This window comes from Bombus pyrosoma, linkage group LG3, assembly GCF_014825855.1.
Source record: "Bombus pyrosoma isolate SC7728 linkage group LG3, ASM1482585v1, whole genome shotgun sequence".
Taxonomy (NCBI): domain Eukaryota; kingdom Metazoa; phylum Arthropoda; class Insecta; order Hymenoptera; family Apidae; genus Bombus; species Bombus pyrosoma.
The window spans coordinates 5,925,091-5,942,036 of record NC_057772.1 but is presented as its reverse complement, the minus strand read 5'-3'; the positions used below and the strand labels follow the sequence as shown (position 1 = coordinate 5,942,036).

At 37.8% G+C, this 16,946-nt stretch overlaps 2 protein-coding genes across 3 annotated transcripts in view; both read left to right on the top strand.

The window, feature by feature from the left end:
• Nucleotides 1-3,207: 3,207 nt before the first annotated feature.
• Nucleotides 3,208-16,946, top strand: part of LOC122577958 (TWiK family of potassium channels protein 18-like) — a 361,683-nt gene continuing 347,944 nt past the window's right edge. For both annotated transcript variants that reach the window (XM_043749715.1, XM_043749711.1), the window contains exon 1: nucleotides 3,208-3,794. The gene's annotated coding sequence lies outside the window, so the exon portion shown is untranslated. The remainder of the gene's footprint in view (nucleotides 3,795-16,946) is intronic.
• On the top strand, nucleotides 12,391-16,310 carry LOC122577972. Its single transcript, XM_043749745.1, has 3 exons — nucleotides 12,391-12,525; nucleotides 15,702-15,775; nucleotides 15,844-16,310. Exons 2-3 carry the CDS (start codon nucleotides 15,754-15,756, stop codon nucleotides 16,113-16,115), a joined length of 294 nt encoding a protein of 97 aa, XP_043605680.1. The 5' UTR covers nucleotides 12,391-12,525; nucleotides 15,702-15,753; the 3' UTR covers nucleotides 16,116-16,310.

Here is a 16,946-nt window from a genome sequence, read left to right as displayed (position 1 = left end):
ATAAAATTAATCTTTTTACAAAAGTATTATATTCCGTATTTCTTATACAATATTCTTATATAGCTTTTCTCGCGAGTAATATATTTTTCTATCACCCAAAGGATTTTATTCCTACTATTCCTACTACTTCAAGATTGCGGTAGGATCTAGACACGCAGAATCCTGGCTCTGTCGGCCAAGATAGCTAAAAGTAAAACGGTTGTAAAAGTTACATTATTCTATATCGATTTTTACAACCAGAGCTTTTCAAAGGTTCTTTATCATCGGTATATGGTTTCGAGTACTAGTAGATATAGGATACATTTTAGCTATAAAAGTTGAAGATCTCTTTATGATCCGTTTTATCGTTGTCCGATCGAATTCAAAGGCGAAAAATATTATCTTTTTATGGATTGGAAAATTTTTGAAAAGACGAGACAGAAAAGAGCATACAGAAATGTTCAAACATTCTAAAAGCCGATAATTTCTGTTCATCGTTAGCTAGTTCGTAAAATAATACGGCAGATCGGCTAATTATGGAGTAACCGAGCCAAATCGACCTACCTTTCGAGAATTTCGAGCGAGAAAGTTCTGGAGTATTCTTCCGAAAAGTTGATTCTCTTTTCAGTATCGAGGATTCTCTCACACGAGTTCAGACCTTTCACTGGAGCTTGCGGAAAGTCTCTGGTCCATTTTTTAGAATTAGAAGAAAACGGTAGCCGAGGCGATCGGTAATCGATACCCGTGGAGTGCAAGGGCTCGTAAACTGGCCAAACAACGATTCGTACGAGACGATTGGTTTAGCAGTAGTGGCTACGTTTACAGGTGTGCGATTGCTAGAACAGGTGAGCGATTGGTTCAACCTTTCCGGTTCTTCGTAAACTTCTCTTTTCCTTCGTCAATTTTCCTTCTCCCCTTTTACGAGATAAAGTGCCAGAGTGATCACTAATCTGGCCCACTCTTACACGCTTTTCTCTTCGTATTTAAATTTTTATCGTAGCCTCCGAGTAGCTTCATTACATTTTTAACGAAACGAAGTGTAGTTCGATCCTTTTTTTTCTCTCTTTCCTCTGCTCGGTTATGCGAGAAATCAAGAGCAAGCCCATTTAAAATAGCACAACCCCGGATTGTCGCGCGGCTTTTTTAGCCTGCTAATAATCGTGATTCGCTTTTTGCTTCCATAAATTACGGTATCGCGGTACGGGAACAATTGTTATGATAATCGAGCGTTTAGCGTTATGCTGCTTAGGCAAAAGACAATATACCGTAGAATGTTCTACGATGTTGTTTGTACTGTAACGGCTGCTGTTACTTTTATGCGCGAATTACGAAACAACGCAACGGCATCAGACATTCCAGTTTGCAATATTGTAGGTAGTATACTCTTATCCCGGTAGAATGTCTATGGTTGATGTAAATTATTCTGCGTTCCAGCATCCTGAATGATACTCGATGAAAATTTGGGAGCGTTTATTATCCTGAACGTAATTTCAAGATAATACGGAAACAATTAGTTTTACTTGTATCCGTCTGTCGATGTAGAGGCAAGTTTAAAGGGGTCGTCGTATAGGATTCGGATAGAATTTAAAATAGAATCTCTGCAGTTGGACAATTTGAATGATTTCACGAAGGTGGACGATGAGAAAAGTTCTATAATAATTCAATAATATAATAGTTCAATAATAATTAATTGCACTTGATTACTTACATATAATTTTCAACTAACAGTATTGGACAATCACGCGGTACCGCAAGCACAGATTTTTATGACTGACCGTGAATTTTAGACTACAAAATCTTGAAAGATAACCAGCGGTTAGTGGATAATTTACAAGTTATATCCTCTCTCTATCTCTCTCCTTCTCTATTCTTTTTAGTTGACAAAAATTTCATTTTAGTTGAAGTTAAATTTATTTTTAACTTTAAGCCACTGCTTCGGAGTGGTCTCGTAACTCACAGCTATTACTTTCGGTTTGAGCGTGTCGGTGAATTTTCGGAAGAGCAGATTTTCCCGAAAAGCGAGCGTAATCCAAAGTTTATAGCATCAGCGTTGCAGTAAATTTATCCAAGGTATGCGCATTTTTACGATGTTAGACGCTTAGGGAATCGGGTGTTGCTTGAATGATTTTGGAGAAGATAGTTTATTTGAACAGCTAGTGCAATTTTGACTATTTACAGATTCTGAATGCTTCAAATATTCAGGCTCGATTGATTCCTTGAGCTCTTGCTATTTCGCTCTCGAACAGCTAGTAACACGTTTCCATCAATATACGTTTCGATACAAATGCCACCACGTACCGTCTGTTACCTTCCACACAAGAATTTTTTAGCGGTGCAGATCTTTGTTCCGTTAAGTGATTTTATCGATTAAATGTCGTGCGTAACGTTTAACGATTGTTTTCCGATATTAACGGAATTTTTTATTCGAGCGGAAGTTGTCGCGATATTACTAAATTATTGCGAAAGTTTGTTCCTTTCCAATTTTTCTGAGTAGACAATTGAATGGAAACCTCGAATAAGGGTTTAAGGCACATTTAGTACGTTTTATAAAAAAATGATTTTTAGGTTGCCCCGTAAGTTTCAAGCTTTTAACGTGCTTCTTGTGTTCATCGTTACATCGCCCTCTAACGAAATACTCGCAATTTATCTGTACTAAAGCGATTGACTAGGATTGTAGAATCTACACTTTAATTCAACTTTGAAGAAAATGGTGTACAGGCTTTTATCCAAGATTTCTATTCAATTATATAGAATTCCAGTTGTAAATAACGGCTATCATTTGGCGACCGTTCACAGAATTTATTCGTTAGCATTTTTTATAATCCAAGATTAGCATGATTAAAATTTTATTGCAAGAAACGACATCCAGCATGCGCGAACCTAATACATTTTTATCTTTCGTAAGCTCGTTTATCTGTTCATGGGTACGTTGTACGAATTTGCAGTTTTCGTAGGCGTTAACTCTCGTTGCGCTGTGCAATTTAGCGTTTCAGCAACGTATAATCGCGTTAAAAGTCGAGGACGAACTCGAGACGAGGCGGTAATCGGCCGTTCTATCCGATAACGAGTTCCGTCCAACTTCGCCACTGCGTAGCGACGAAGAAATGGAGAATGAAGAACCTAGAAACTGAAACAGGAACGAAATCAAGAGAACTCATAATGAGAGAAATAACGACCAATTTTGTTTCTATATTCAGATTTTTGATATTTCATTTATTCGATTGAGGTAACCAACACTCTTGACGCATTTAAATGTAAGATGTGATATTGCGACACAAAAGGAGAAGTATCGAGGCGCAAACGTGATCAAGATCGTCCATAGAAATTCGATTGAAACCGCCGAAAGCCCGGTTGCGCGGTCGAGATGCGCATTGAGATGCGCACGCATCGGTCTCCCTTTCAACAGAGCTCACGATACATATCGATAATTGATAGTACGATCGATGAAGCGACATAGCACGAGCTGGCGAAGTTTTCCCGCGTGTGTATCGCGACCGCGCACCGTGGAGGTCGTTTCGTGTCATGTGTTGTTTCGGTCGAATAAGAAACGTGTTTCGCGACGGGACGGACGGAATAACCTTGTCGTTTCCCCGTCTACGAATTCTTGTTGCGCGTAATATTGCTCAGTGTATTTATTTCCGTCGTACAAGGTGTCGCCCGTGAGTGAGATATTCCAGAGAATTCTATGTTCGCACTTACGTGATCCCGTGTGCATCGTTGTCACATGTGTCGTGGTGGACATTATTTCATGTCAGAGTGTAGTGTCCGAGGAGGATCTTTGGAGAGCCGACAGAATAGCGGAGGATGAAGACAAGGTAGGACACATTACCTTCTATATTCTATAAGGAGGGAAAGTCCTGCTGGAAGCTCATCAGGTTCTCTTGCGTTCTTACGCTGGGTGTAGCATCTTAGTGTGTCATTCGGTAGGGGGGGGGGAAGAGAGAGGAGTTAGGTTACCCTTTCAATCTCGCGGTAAAAAAACCCATGATTTCTTATGATTGATCTAGTCGAGATATTTCGGTGAGGCATGGTTCGAATTTAAAGAATAACCTTCCTGGCGTTCAATCTTTTTAAAACACTTTTTATTGTAAAATAGTAGACTAATCCTGCCGACGCCATTTTGTCGATCGATGTTTGTTCTCTATACGATACCGGATTTTATGTTTATTTTTACCGGCTTCGCACTCAAATATCACAAAGATTAGACAACTTATTGTCCCTGCTTTCTGCTTCTTTCCAGGGTTTAGTCAAATGTTGTCGAACATTCGCTCGACACGTTGTCTACCGCGAATAAAATTATGATTTTGTCGTGCTAGAGCCTTCGAAAGGTTTACCATCCGTATGTATAAGTAAGTTGAAAGTTTCCTATCTGAGAACAAAAGGTAACTTTCAAAAGAGCCGATGTAGCTCTACTTTATCGAATCTCTTTCAGTCACCACTCTGTGATATATCATTGTAGAAGAGCATGTTCAATGAAGTTCTAAAACTTCCACGGATGTAAGTTGATTGGATCGAAGATGATAAATATTTCAGTTAAGATTTCATACACTCAGATTTTCAATTTTCGATTCTCTCTCGATTATCTCTCAGAACTTATAAGGATTAACTTTCCTTTAATTAAATTGGGATTAAGTTCCATGAACTTTTTTAACGTAAAATATAAATCCTACACGAGGTAAGCAACATGTCGGAGCAAGAAGACTTCAGAGAGAAATCGTCTCTTACTGTAAATAAGAAAAGGGATCCCGATGGAAACGCCTTTTCGTTCAGCAAGATTGTCGGAGGATGTTTGTCCATGGATTCGAGTACGAGTTCAGCTAGAATGGGGAAGCAATCGCATGGTTGCATGTAATGTAACACGTGCCGGGTGCATTCTGCCTGAAACTTGTTCCTTTTTGTTTTGTGTGGGTCTGATGTTTCCTTTTCTTTCGGGTGTCCCGATGGAGACACGCAGACAGACCAATATACGCGCGAGTACAGAGTATCCGTGTAGGTAACTCTTAATCTCTTGAGAGCAAACACCGGTACTCAACTGCTACGGATGCAATCATTTCCAGTAAAGGCAAATTAGTTTTCCTTGCCTTTCCTTAACACCTTTCTCGTGATCCTTTTTTTTTGCCTTATATATTACGCTTCGGATTATTATCAAAGGTTACGAAATAACTTTAATTGTCAAAGGTGTTCCGTAATGAAATACAATTCCAACGCTGAACAATTTTCAAATATCACCTAACCGTGAAAACTCTGTAATTCTGATAGATATGGAATTAAAATTTAATTCTCGAAACATATTTTATTCGGAATTTCAAATATAATATTTCCGCGACTTTTCCTAGACAATGTTACGTTAATTAAATAAATTTTAATTTACTTTTTTCCGCGCATTTAATTACATTTAAAACGACCTTGTCTTGCAACAGCGACGAGAGAGTACGTAAAAATATTAATACACAGTTACTGGTATTTCATTTCTCCGCTTCTATTTACATGTTTTTAAATGAACGTTCTATTTCAGGCGTTATTACAAACAATTTTATAATGTATAATATTCAGTCAAAAAATGAGTCCTCGGCAAAACCGACACGTTCGATGTCTATTGATATACGCATGTTGTCGATGTTTGCATTTATATAAGTACACGCATATTGGAATTTGTTATTTTCATTCGATGAATTTCCAATTGTACCCTCTGTTGGGCCTAATACATTCTATTTTCTAATGTACAATGCTAATGGGAACGGTGTATCACGTTTCAGTTGCTTAGACGCGACTTTCATTAATGTTTCGCCACTAAAATTTGTAGCGGCTGTTTCGATTTCTGGTGCACAGAATCCTGTATATACTGTGTGTACGTTCCGCAGAAATTACTAGACGACAACGAACGTGGTATCGTGTCGTGCGAAATAGTGGAAAACGAATTGTCACCAAACACGTTATATCGTTCTTTTTATATTTATTGCTGATTGTTCTATCGTTCTTTCGGTGCTATTGGGTTAATCGTGTATCCGCGAAGCAATCGTGGAAAAACAGAGATAGAGTACCAACTAGATGGAACGAACAGTTAAAGTGTCAGGGGGTATGTTGGCGGAAAGAGAAAATCGAATTTCGGGGCCACCTGCAAAAGTAACGCGGTAAGCGGAAAGAATAACGAAGTATCGTAAATAATAAGATAAATGATCGCTTTATTTGTTGCCTCTTTGGCTAACAATTGCAACTATTTTGCCGTACTTTGCGAGTCCTAGAGGTAAATAATATATCACAGAATAACGAACGACGTATTACGAATTGTATAGAAAATAGGACCAAACAGGTTAAATGATTCGATTAGTATAATGGCAGGTGTTAATATATACATAATCGGTAATGGCTACAAATCATATGACATTTATTATTGAAAGATATTAATTTAGCGGTACAGAGGTTAATTTGCTTTATTGATAAAGTTAGTTTGTTAATAATTTTATTAATTAATATTTCTAACTTCTGCATGGAGGGACATGTATAATGAATTCGATGCTTCGTAATATGTGCAGTTATACAGGAAATTTATCATTTGACGTATGTATAAATGATTGATAGGTGTGATATTAAATGATTATTATTTTTGTCTGTTCGAATGTTTCGTAGAGAATATAACTGATTTATTTTTCATATTTTCGCAAATCAGATACGACGTATGTGTCGGATAGTTGAAAATGAAGTTTGATCTTAAGCCAGGCAATGTATGTCTTATAGTATATGTATACCTCCGGCGGTTTTAGTTGGATCTAAGAATACGTGACAGATTAATGAAACTTCGTATGTATAATGGTTGCGCCTACATAGAGTACAGATGTTATTAGATAAGTCGTTGCGTTGTTAGTTTGACAAGCTGACACTTTAACATATTGAACCGCTTGAATGACAAATGAACTCGATGAGGTTTAAACCGCGGTAACTGTTAATCAAGAGAAGTTGCAAGACACTTTAACGCATTAATCATTATTACGATACATGGTAGTTTAATTAAATTGTTATTTATAAAATATATGAAACAGATATTACGATATTTCTATCGAAAATGTGAAATAATTTCTTAAACCTCTGCGTGCCGATTTAATCGTATCGAGTATTTAACGAGAGAGCGATTTAAAAACCTCTAAATCAATACGATCTCGGGCACTTCGAGCACGTAATCTTCAATTTGGAAAATAATTTCACGGAACGATCGTGAACAGAAAGTATTGTAAATATCGAGAATCTTAAGAACTCTTGAAATTCTGGGAAACTTTGAAACTTCTAAAACTCTTGAATCTTTAGCTGGCATTTTGAAAGCCTTATAACTTTTGATCGGCCAGGAATCCTTGAAACATGCCAATAAAGCCAGAGTAGCTTTTTAAGAAGTTCCGTCAAATGAATAATATGTTTGCGAAAAATAACTCGATAAAATATTAGCTCACTTTATATATTAAATCGGATCGATCGTTGCAACTATATCCTTCATGAAATTTTATTTCTACGGTGTTTATATGTTCAGCTAATTTGATTACGTTTTAATTGTATATTATTTTGGTAGAGAGAGAATTTAGTAATTTTGGTTGTACGTGCTAACGAGCAAACGAGAATGCGCAAGAAAGATAATGTACAGTGTACAGTGTGCACGGCTGGGAATGAACAGTGTAAAAACCAAAGTGTGTGAGGATTCATCTTCCAAAGTTCTCGTTATGAACGTTATTTCTACTCCATTAAACGTAGTATCGGCTGCGATCTTTTCATTTCGTTGAAGAATCTATTAGCAAAATAGTCTGGTTTATCGTTGCTCGATTTTTCTCATTACCATCTAGTGTCTAGTAAGTTGTCGTGTATTCTTTTTTAATGGTTTCAATTTTTTCTCATTATTCACGGTGATTATTGTCTCGACGCATTTTCCTGAAGGTACTCCGTGATTATCGAACTATGCTTATTTTTTGCAAAAACAATGATTAGGTAATTGAGAAAGTTTTTAGACTCTATACGTTGTACGACATTGTGTGTATATACTGCACGAAAAAAAAGCAGGAATTACTATATTTCACTACCTACCATATCTATTAACAGATCCATCTCTTACAACCACGCGTAGGTAATCTGTTTACGCTTCAAATAAAATTTCGCTTGTGAATCTTTCCAAAACGTATTTGCATCTTGCCTGAAAACTATTTCAAACGTTTGATTTAAAATCTGACCGTACAACGTAGTAAAGGTTTCGATAAATATATCAGAATTTTTCCGGGTATTTTCAGAATAATATTTTCTGGAATGATAGAAAAGAAAAAAGAATGGATCGAATATCGACGTAGCTTGTCCGCTACGAAAGAAACTTGTTTACGGGAAGTTAATCTATCATAAAAATAGAAATTAGAAGTGAAAACCGACATGTATCATCGCATAATTTAGGAGCGAGCGTGAATCGTATATCGAGGAATGAAAGCAGTGGAGCACAGTGGTCACGGGTGAGGGTATTGTGCAGAAGCCAGAAGTGAGGATAAAACGAAAAGTCGAATGACGAAGTCGCCCGAATGTCGGCAAAGAAAAACAGGAACGGAAGGAGTGCGACAGGTAGGCGGGTTCCCGCAGGAACAATTCGAGATGTAAATCAATGGTTGATAAGGGTGGCTGTCCCACGAGAAAAGGAAGGTCGCTCTTGGATCTGGCTGAACTAGAAAGGAGGATAGAGAATCCGAACTGAGTTTGTACTAGGGAAAGGTGGGTCTTCGTTCCGCGGAAATGCCTCGTTCAAGAATTATTTATTTGCCGACTTTCAACGAAAATTTTCGCCCTTAAGTGGGTTCTGCGTTTTCTACCAAATCCTCCACCACGTTCTTCGCAGTCTTCTAATCCTTCCATTTCCTACCACTGTCTGAAAGTCGCGCCACGAAAGAGGCCGGGTCATGACTAGAACGTATGGTAAATTGGCGTGTTGACTCAGCTGATAGGATTCCTGTATAAAAAATAAGAACGCGTCTACAGAATTTAGGAGCGAGGCTCTGTTTTACATTTCAAAAGTTAAGGCTTTCTACGTGATTGATTTTATTTTCGTCGGCTCATAAAAAACAAGGAAATACATCATAAGTCGTATTCTTTCTCGTTATACCGTTTTATCGTGGAAAACTCAATAATCGACTTATCGTCGAATCTTCGGAAAACGGCCAGAGTAATGTACTTGATATCTGCCTTGGACACTCGTATTTCGTAGTCTACATGGAACGATTCAATATAACAGCGATCTTTGTCTACGCTGTTATATACACCTTTGATCGTAACATTTTGCTCGTGTATCGAATTTGTTCGTAGCTTATCTCGCAACGATCATAAGTCGGGAACACAGCTAAATTCATCTTTTTGAGTGATAAATTTCACGTGAAAGGTACTCCATACATAATCGATATCCGATACTAACGATGGTTCTGCCTAGGCAATCGCCCTAGAGTCACATGATACGTCATGCTACAATAGCCTGAATTGAACGATTTATTGTACAGGCCTACAACACGTCACAACCTTGCATACGTGGCGTGCGAGCTTCGACAAATATCCTTCTCGATCGGTAAAAAAAAGAGGATGGTTTGAAAAAAGGAAGAACAGGCAAGGAACCGTGGAAAAAAGGAAGAACAGATGCAAAGAACGGATCTGTTAAACGTTTATGGTTACCCGAAAATGTGAACGCAATGATGCGTTCTTTAATACTGCAACACTATCGAACTATCGTAGTATAGAACATAGGAAAAGATCGTAAAAATCTTGTTCTTTAAACAACGTGCAATAACGAATGAAATCGTTGATGGTGGGCTCGATGGAGCATCCGCGTTTCGAGCAACGAGGGACACACGGTTCTGCACCGTGGAATTTCACACGGCAGTTAACGGATGGTAGATAGCAAGAGCGACATGCCGGTCAGATAAAACGCAAAACATTGGGGCTGACATGCAATTAGTGGCAGCGCCGACTGCAAATCGTCTCGTCGTCGTGACGCAGTACCGCGAGATTTACTGTTCGCTCACCTTCAGCGATTTTATCCTGCCGGTTCTCCCTTTTACCGACGTCGCTTCCTTCCTTCCTCTTATTTTTTCCTTCCTTTCCGTTCCACTCTAATTTTCTTTGTGCCCTTGAAACGCGTGCACAGGAATCGCTTTTATTCGCGAATACATTTAATCCCCTTAACGCAATCTCCTTTGCCTTCTACTCGTTTCCCTATGCAAATACAAAGGATGGGAACTACATTTTTAAACGTGACATTATGCTTTACCGAAACTAATCAGATGATCTGTAAAATAAGCGTCGTTGTGTCCTTTTTCGAAACTTCACAAAGTTGTCGAATAAGGAGAACAATGTTACTTACTTCCTAGTGGCTCGATATACGCCGGTTTGTTTTAATGTGAATATCGATCCAGAGTGGTTGACAGATCGTTTCTAACAAGTTGAACGTTTGGAGAATTAATCGCGCGTTTGGACGAGCTACGTTATTTGACTAATTAGCTTGCTAATCTCGTTCGTTGTTTGCCAGCGCAAAGGGCGTGGAAATTATTCATTTAGACGTAACCTGGTGCTGTCCTTAATAGCGAGTTCCTTTAAACATTCTGTTGTATTTCCAAGAATTTATGTAGTTCATCACAACAGGCAGAAAGTATTTTTAGAAAAAGATGTGATTATGAAACGTCAGCTGAATTTCTACAAGACTGTGCATCTTTTCCTTGGTATGGGTGAGACTTCATTCCATTAGGACACAGCCGTCTTTTATCGGCGGCTGCTCTATTATCTTACAAATTACATGTCTGTCAGCCTTTGAAACTTTTTACCGTAATTAAATTTTGTCTGGAATCTCGATCAAGTTATAATTTCCCAGAATTTCGATAATTGATGCGTAAACGTGAATTGCTTCCGATATTATTTAAGAAGCGATAAGTTCCTTAATAAAGAATTTTCATTATTCTTACTAGCATGGATGTCATCTGCAGTTCGCGTTTCCTTATTGGTTCTTCGATTCAATGCCCTGCACTTTGAACGAAATCAATCGATCCTTCGCTTGATTATTAATTTAATATATATCTAGCCTGCGCGTTATTTCATCCTATTAATTTATATTTCAGTAGCAACGAAACATAGAAGTATCGTTAAGAAGGAAAACAATATCGACCGGCTCGGTTTTAACCATAAATGCGATAGATATATCAGCGTAGTATATAATTGAGAAAAATGCTCGTTATCATTCCCATCGGTTTTCATTGGTCTGTCTGATTGAACTCTTCAATTTACTTGCAGATTTCGCGCAAACTCGATCGCACTTGCCTGCCACTAACAAGATTGCTCGATGAAGCAACGTTGTATAAATCACTTTTTAACAGCTTTGCGATGACGATCGCTTTAAAACGCGTCAATTCATCGACGCGTGTTTATATACGATACTTTCCGTAAATTATTTATAGAACTATGCGAAGCACGCGTTCAAATTGGAATTTTTAATGCATAAATCCGGGAATTGATTTTCAAGCGCTTTAGAGGGATTTTAAGTTGGACGTGACCATTCGTCGTACATCGAATCGAATGAACGAGAAAATGGCGTTTTTAGAGAGAAAGGTAAAAGAATGGTCTTATGGATTTGAATGGAGCAACAGCACATTATCCTAGTTTAATTTTCTGTCCTACCCAGGCAGCAGTTCTGCCATCCCATTTTTCATGAAAGGGAACGCAGTGGGATAAAGTTACCGAAGGAATTCTTGTTCTACAGGAAAGATTTCCTCTGCAGTTCTAAGGATTCCGTCGCTAACGAAATCAGCGATACGCTTGGAAATTACTTCGTACCACCTTCGATATTCACTGGTTGGAAAATCAAATCTCGAATTTATTTTATTCACGGTTCATTTCGTCGTGGCTCGAACAGAATCAATATTGTAATACGCGAATGGTGAGATAAGGGATCGAATCCAGAATGTATCGTTTTAATCGTAATATATTGCGGCGAGGCTATGGAATGGGATTATAGAAATCGACGTGTATTTGGAAGACAGAAAGACGGAGTTGAAAGGCAAAAGGAAATTCGAGGAAACGATCCGCTGTATTGGACTCTGGTCACGCACGGCCAACGAAATTTTTACCATTTTTCATGAAAGCTCTGGTTGCTTCTGGTTCGCTTCCCCGTAACTTCGAATCTATTTATCGTATCAATGTCACATTGTTCGCTATGTGGAATTTACGTTTGATTATTTTAACGTTTATTTCGTCTCCTGTATTAAATATTACGAGGCATTGTTTCAATATTCGCTAAAAAATAATAGTGCGCTACTAAAACTTCGCTGAAAAGCCAGTAAAAATTGCTTAAGTGTGATAAGCGTAGCCGATAATATTATCGAGTGTATTGTACTCAAGGTTTTATTAGTTCTAACATTGTCACACGACCCACGAATTGGATATCATTTGGCTTGCAAGTGACAAACGAACATACGCCAGTACATTATGAATCGGTATTTGAAGCAGTACAGTCAACTTGGATATTTAAATCGTAGTTACTTGCGACGATAGAAAACTATTCAGGTATTTGATAATTAATTTTTAGCAATTATTTTTATTCGTACACTACATATAGTCGATAAAAGTGAAATAGGATATTAGTGGCAAGGCGGCCGTCGGTAGTTTCTAAGGTGCTGCGGAAATTTTCTGTTTGAGTAAACAGATGTATAATTCTCTCTAATTTCTTCCTTTGCTTGCAATTAACGAAATACAAAGAATAATTGCCTGTTCAGCGGAAGGATTGAAGTGGCTCGGATTAAAGGTATTTAAATTATCAGGGAATGCTTTGCGCGATAAAGCGTTTTTTATCTTCTTCCGAGGTACTCTTTGTCACGTTTAAAGTAAAAGTAATGGCGATGGTGAAAGGAATTCCCGGCGTTAATCAATATTGTCGGGCTTTTGTGGTTTTCGCCAGAGACTTACGCTGTACCACTGGAAGCCTAAGATTAAAATCGTTCTGCGATTACTATACTTGAAATCACTAATGCAATGATACGATACAACTGTTGGTTCGCGACATCCTGTTACGTGAGTATTACATTTCTGTACGAATCGTACGCTCGAAAAAGGAAACTCAATTATTATATCTTCTTCATCTAAATAATTTCTATATACATATATCGACGATATTAATTATCATTTACGTAGATCGTCGACAATTTTACGAGATTCGTATGTATTTCTTCGAACGTAAAATTCAGCACTATTTCTGACAGGCGATAAGGAAAATAAATATGTCTAGCAACGAGGGAAGATCGATATTCATATCTATTTGAAATTAATGTCGTAAACGGAGGAATAGTCGAATTCTTTGCCGGCAATCCGTCAAAAACTCCACTTCAATGCACTTGCTCGTATCGACGCGTCGTATATCTAGGCGTATCGCTTAACCTCCTGGGAGCTAAATCGAGACAGCCTCTGAAAAAGAGGGAAAAAAGAGCCGAAGAGTGAAAGAGAGAGAGACATTAAACAACCTTCAACTTCTTTTTTTCATGCCGACGCAGCGCATTCGTCTATAAAAAACAGCATTCGCGGTGATGAATGCAGGTCTGGCGGTTTTATCCCAGGGAATCGAATGATCGAACGTGAAATTGCTAGAAAATACGTGAGTTCAACGTCGTTCTCGAAATTTCGCGAAAAACATGCGACCGACCTTCGGTATTGGCTGCATGGAACGTGACACCTATTGTTTCTCGATAACGACGATAATACGGAAATATCATTTGTTCGTTCACACTCGGTGTTTCGATGTCGCTCTGCCGAGCAGAACGGTCAAATCGAACGGAGACTCGATTTTCATTCGGAGCCGCTGTTTTGTCGAGCATTTCGAAACGCTTCCTGACGCTCTGTCAACCGTGAACGCGTTCGATCGATCGTTTCCCAGACACCGTGTAATTAAGGAAAATACGTTTCCTTAATTTCCTGACGAACACGCCGAGAATTTCAACCTTATTAACCATCCGAATAGATACGTCGTTCGATCGCTGTTTTTCAATTTCTGCCGTTTCCCTTCGCTCCATTTCGGAAAATAATGGAGTTTTCGCGTTTCTCTTTTTCGTTTATCGATCACGTTCATGTGTCTTTGTTTCTACTATAAAACAGTATATGAATTAGACGCTGGAAGCAATATTATTGTCTGTAGATACGGCTATTTCTACGGAATTATACAGAGTAGTTGGAACGAAAGTTATAGAATAAAATTCTATAGGCAGTGTCGAGTTTTTCAAAATTCTTCTTCATTGCGAATAGTATTTCGCTATAACGCTAAACACCGAAGCCTCATACAATTTTATGAGTAGCCTTGAAGATAAGTATGATTCGAAGTATCAACGTGCAGAGATTAGTTATGCCGTCTTGAACGCGTAAAATCGACCTCACGAGCTTAAACATTTTTATTCCTGTCTATGTTTCATAATTTTTTATTTATACTATGTGATTTTAATTTTCGTTGGAAGATATACTATTAATATGAGATCGAGACTTTACCAAGCTCGCGTATCTTCTTTTGTCCTTTGTTCTTCGATATATTGTCGTACGAAGCTTAAAAAAGAAAAATGATGCCATAAACGAAATAAATGCACGTAAACATGTTAGAGAGAAAATGTGCGGAGAATAAAAGGAGCGTATATTAACATGTACATACATAGATCGTATCAAATGGAACAGTTATAGGTCATCGCTAAAGCGTATTTTGCTTTAGCACTTTGCAAGCGAAATACATGGCGTTTCATTCTTCTTTCTTTTATACTTTTTTTTTTTTTTTGTTTTTTTACCGAAACTCGAGATAACTTTAGCGTTCGAGCAATCCTTTTCTCTGGCATATTTTAATTGTGTCGCTTTGGAAATATTTCTACCGCTACGGTCGTGTTTCGGCATAACGCGCGACCGACCAAAATAGAATTTCGTTTACGAAATATTGGCAGTCTCCATTTTCGTCACTAGATAAAACGTTTCGGAGCGTTGAAATACGTTCGCGTGGAATTGTAATCGGGTTTTGTTCTCTCCCATTTTACGCGTGACGAGATTACACGTTTTCCAGCAACGAAATCTCCGGGACACGGTTCTCGTCCTATTGTAATTTAAGGAAACCTATGATTGTCACACGCGACAGGAACGTATTTCGCTCGCGCACCAACTCTTTTATGAATTTTTCATTTCGTTCGAATCGTCGTTGAATTTTTAAGTTTTAAATAGTGTTCTTTCAATTTTTGAAGGTCAAAAGGCATTTTCAAGATAGGAAGCTGTCCGAGACAATGTACGTACCTATGTAGTTGCATCTTCATGAGGTTTCATCTTCTCGATACGACTAAACTCACGTGTGACAGATTATATTAATCATTTTATACAGAGGTTGTTGTAATAATATTGAAAACAACATTGGAAATTTAGACGTATTTTTACGAAACTTTCGGTATTCGTCTTCTCGGTTTTGCTTCTTTAAAGTTTTTAAGTAACTGACCGTTTTGAAGAAAGTTAGAAGGCAGCACCGAAGTGATTTAAGAGGAAAAGGATATTCGAGCGGTTTATTCCACTTTACGTTATTTAAAAATTAAAAGAAACGAGAGACATTACCTTTTCAGAAGTCGTTCCTTTCTTTAAGTCGAAACAGTTAAGGAATTCACGAGATGTATTTTTAATTAAGCGTACGTCAGTCTGTATGTCAGTTCAGGCTTTATCTTGGTTTTATACACATGTTGCAGGCAGTCAGTTGTCATCTTGTGAGAAAATCATTAGAATACAAAAATAATAAACATGGAGAGAACTGTTAAACGACGTAAGTTCTATCAGATTTTATACAAATATCTGGAGCCGTAGTTTTACCGCAACAGGTTTCATTAACAGGAAACAAAGCCCTGCAGACTACGGACGTAGAAAATTCAACAGCTAATCAAGAAGATGAGAAAAACGTACAAGAGAAGCCGAGAAACACATTGAAGTACTACTTCAATAGATTTAGGTACTATCATTACTGTTTGGCTGAAAGATTGGACAATTTAATTGGAGCGGTGTGCCTTACGATAATTAAAATTTATCTTTTCTTAATGGAATGGCATCAACAGCTCGATCAACAGGATGCTGAGATGACGAGCACGATAAATATGGACGATGGATAACTTACGCTACAAATACATTATGTATACATATATTTTGTAGAATAAATTATTTTTATTCAAGTAATTTGAAATACATGAAATACGCGAGCGTCTACTAATAACGAGACTGTTCAGTCGCGCGATTCTATTATGTACTTTATAAACATCGCTACTATTCAATGTAAAATCAATAATAAATTCCTAAGATATTGAAAACGTTGATTAAATGAGACAATTTATCATTCAGCCTCTACAGTAATTGAAAACTCAGGAAACATTGCTAAGAATACGGTTATGTATAATTCAACAAGTAGGATTTTGCATACGTCAAGGGGAGCAATACTTTCAACAATTCTTCACTTTGAAGAAATAATTAAATTGGGAAAGTTCTCTCGTTTGCCTTTCCTTTGTCCGTGTCAAATTTTTGTTCCCTCTACTGTCTTACTCTTCGCATATTCATATTAACGAACTTCAGATCGAACGAAAGCAACATCTCCGGATTAAACATAGCTTTTTTATTTATCATTTTTTGAAAAGTAAAATGAAATGTTAAAGATTATTCTCGCATGCACCAAAAAGCCTGGAACTGTCTCGCTTCATAAGAGCGTAATTTAAACTACGTCTTCGGATAGTAAGGCAGAGCTGCGGAATTTAAGATATTCACGGCTCTATCGTAAAAGATGCAGTCCAATCTCGTCGAGGTGTAGTTCATGATGGAAACCTTTTCCAGAAATTCCTTACTTCGCAGTCATTCGACATAAGTCATTCACTCTGATCAGCACTGTATCCGAGTAATTTCGAGCGATTTCTATATCAAACTTTACAGGTATTTCTCACTTTCTTTACCTTCGA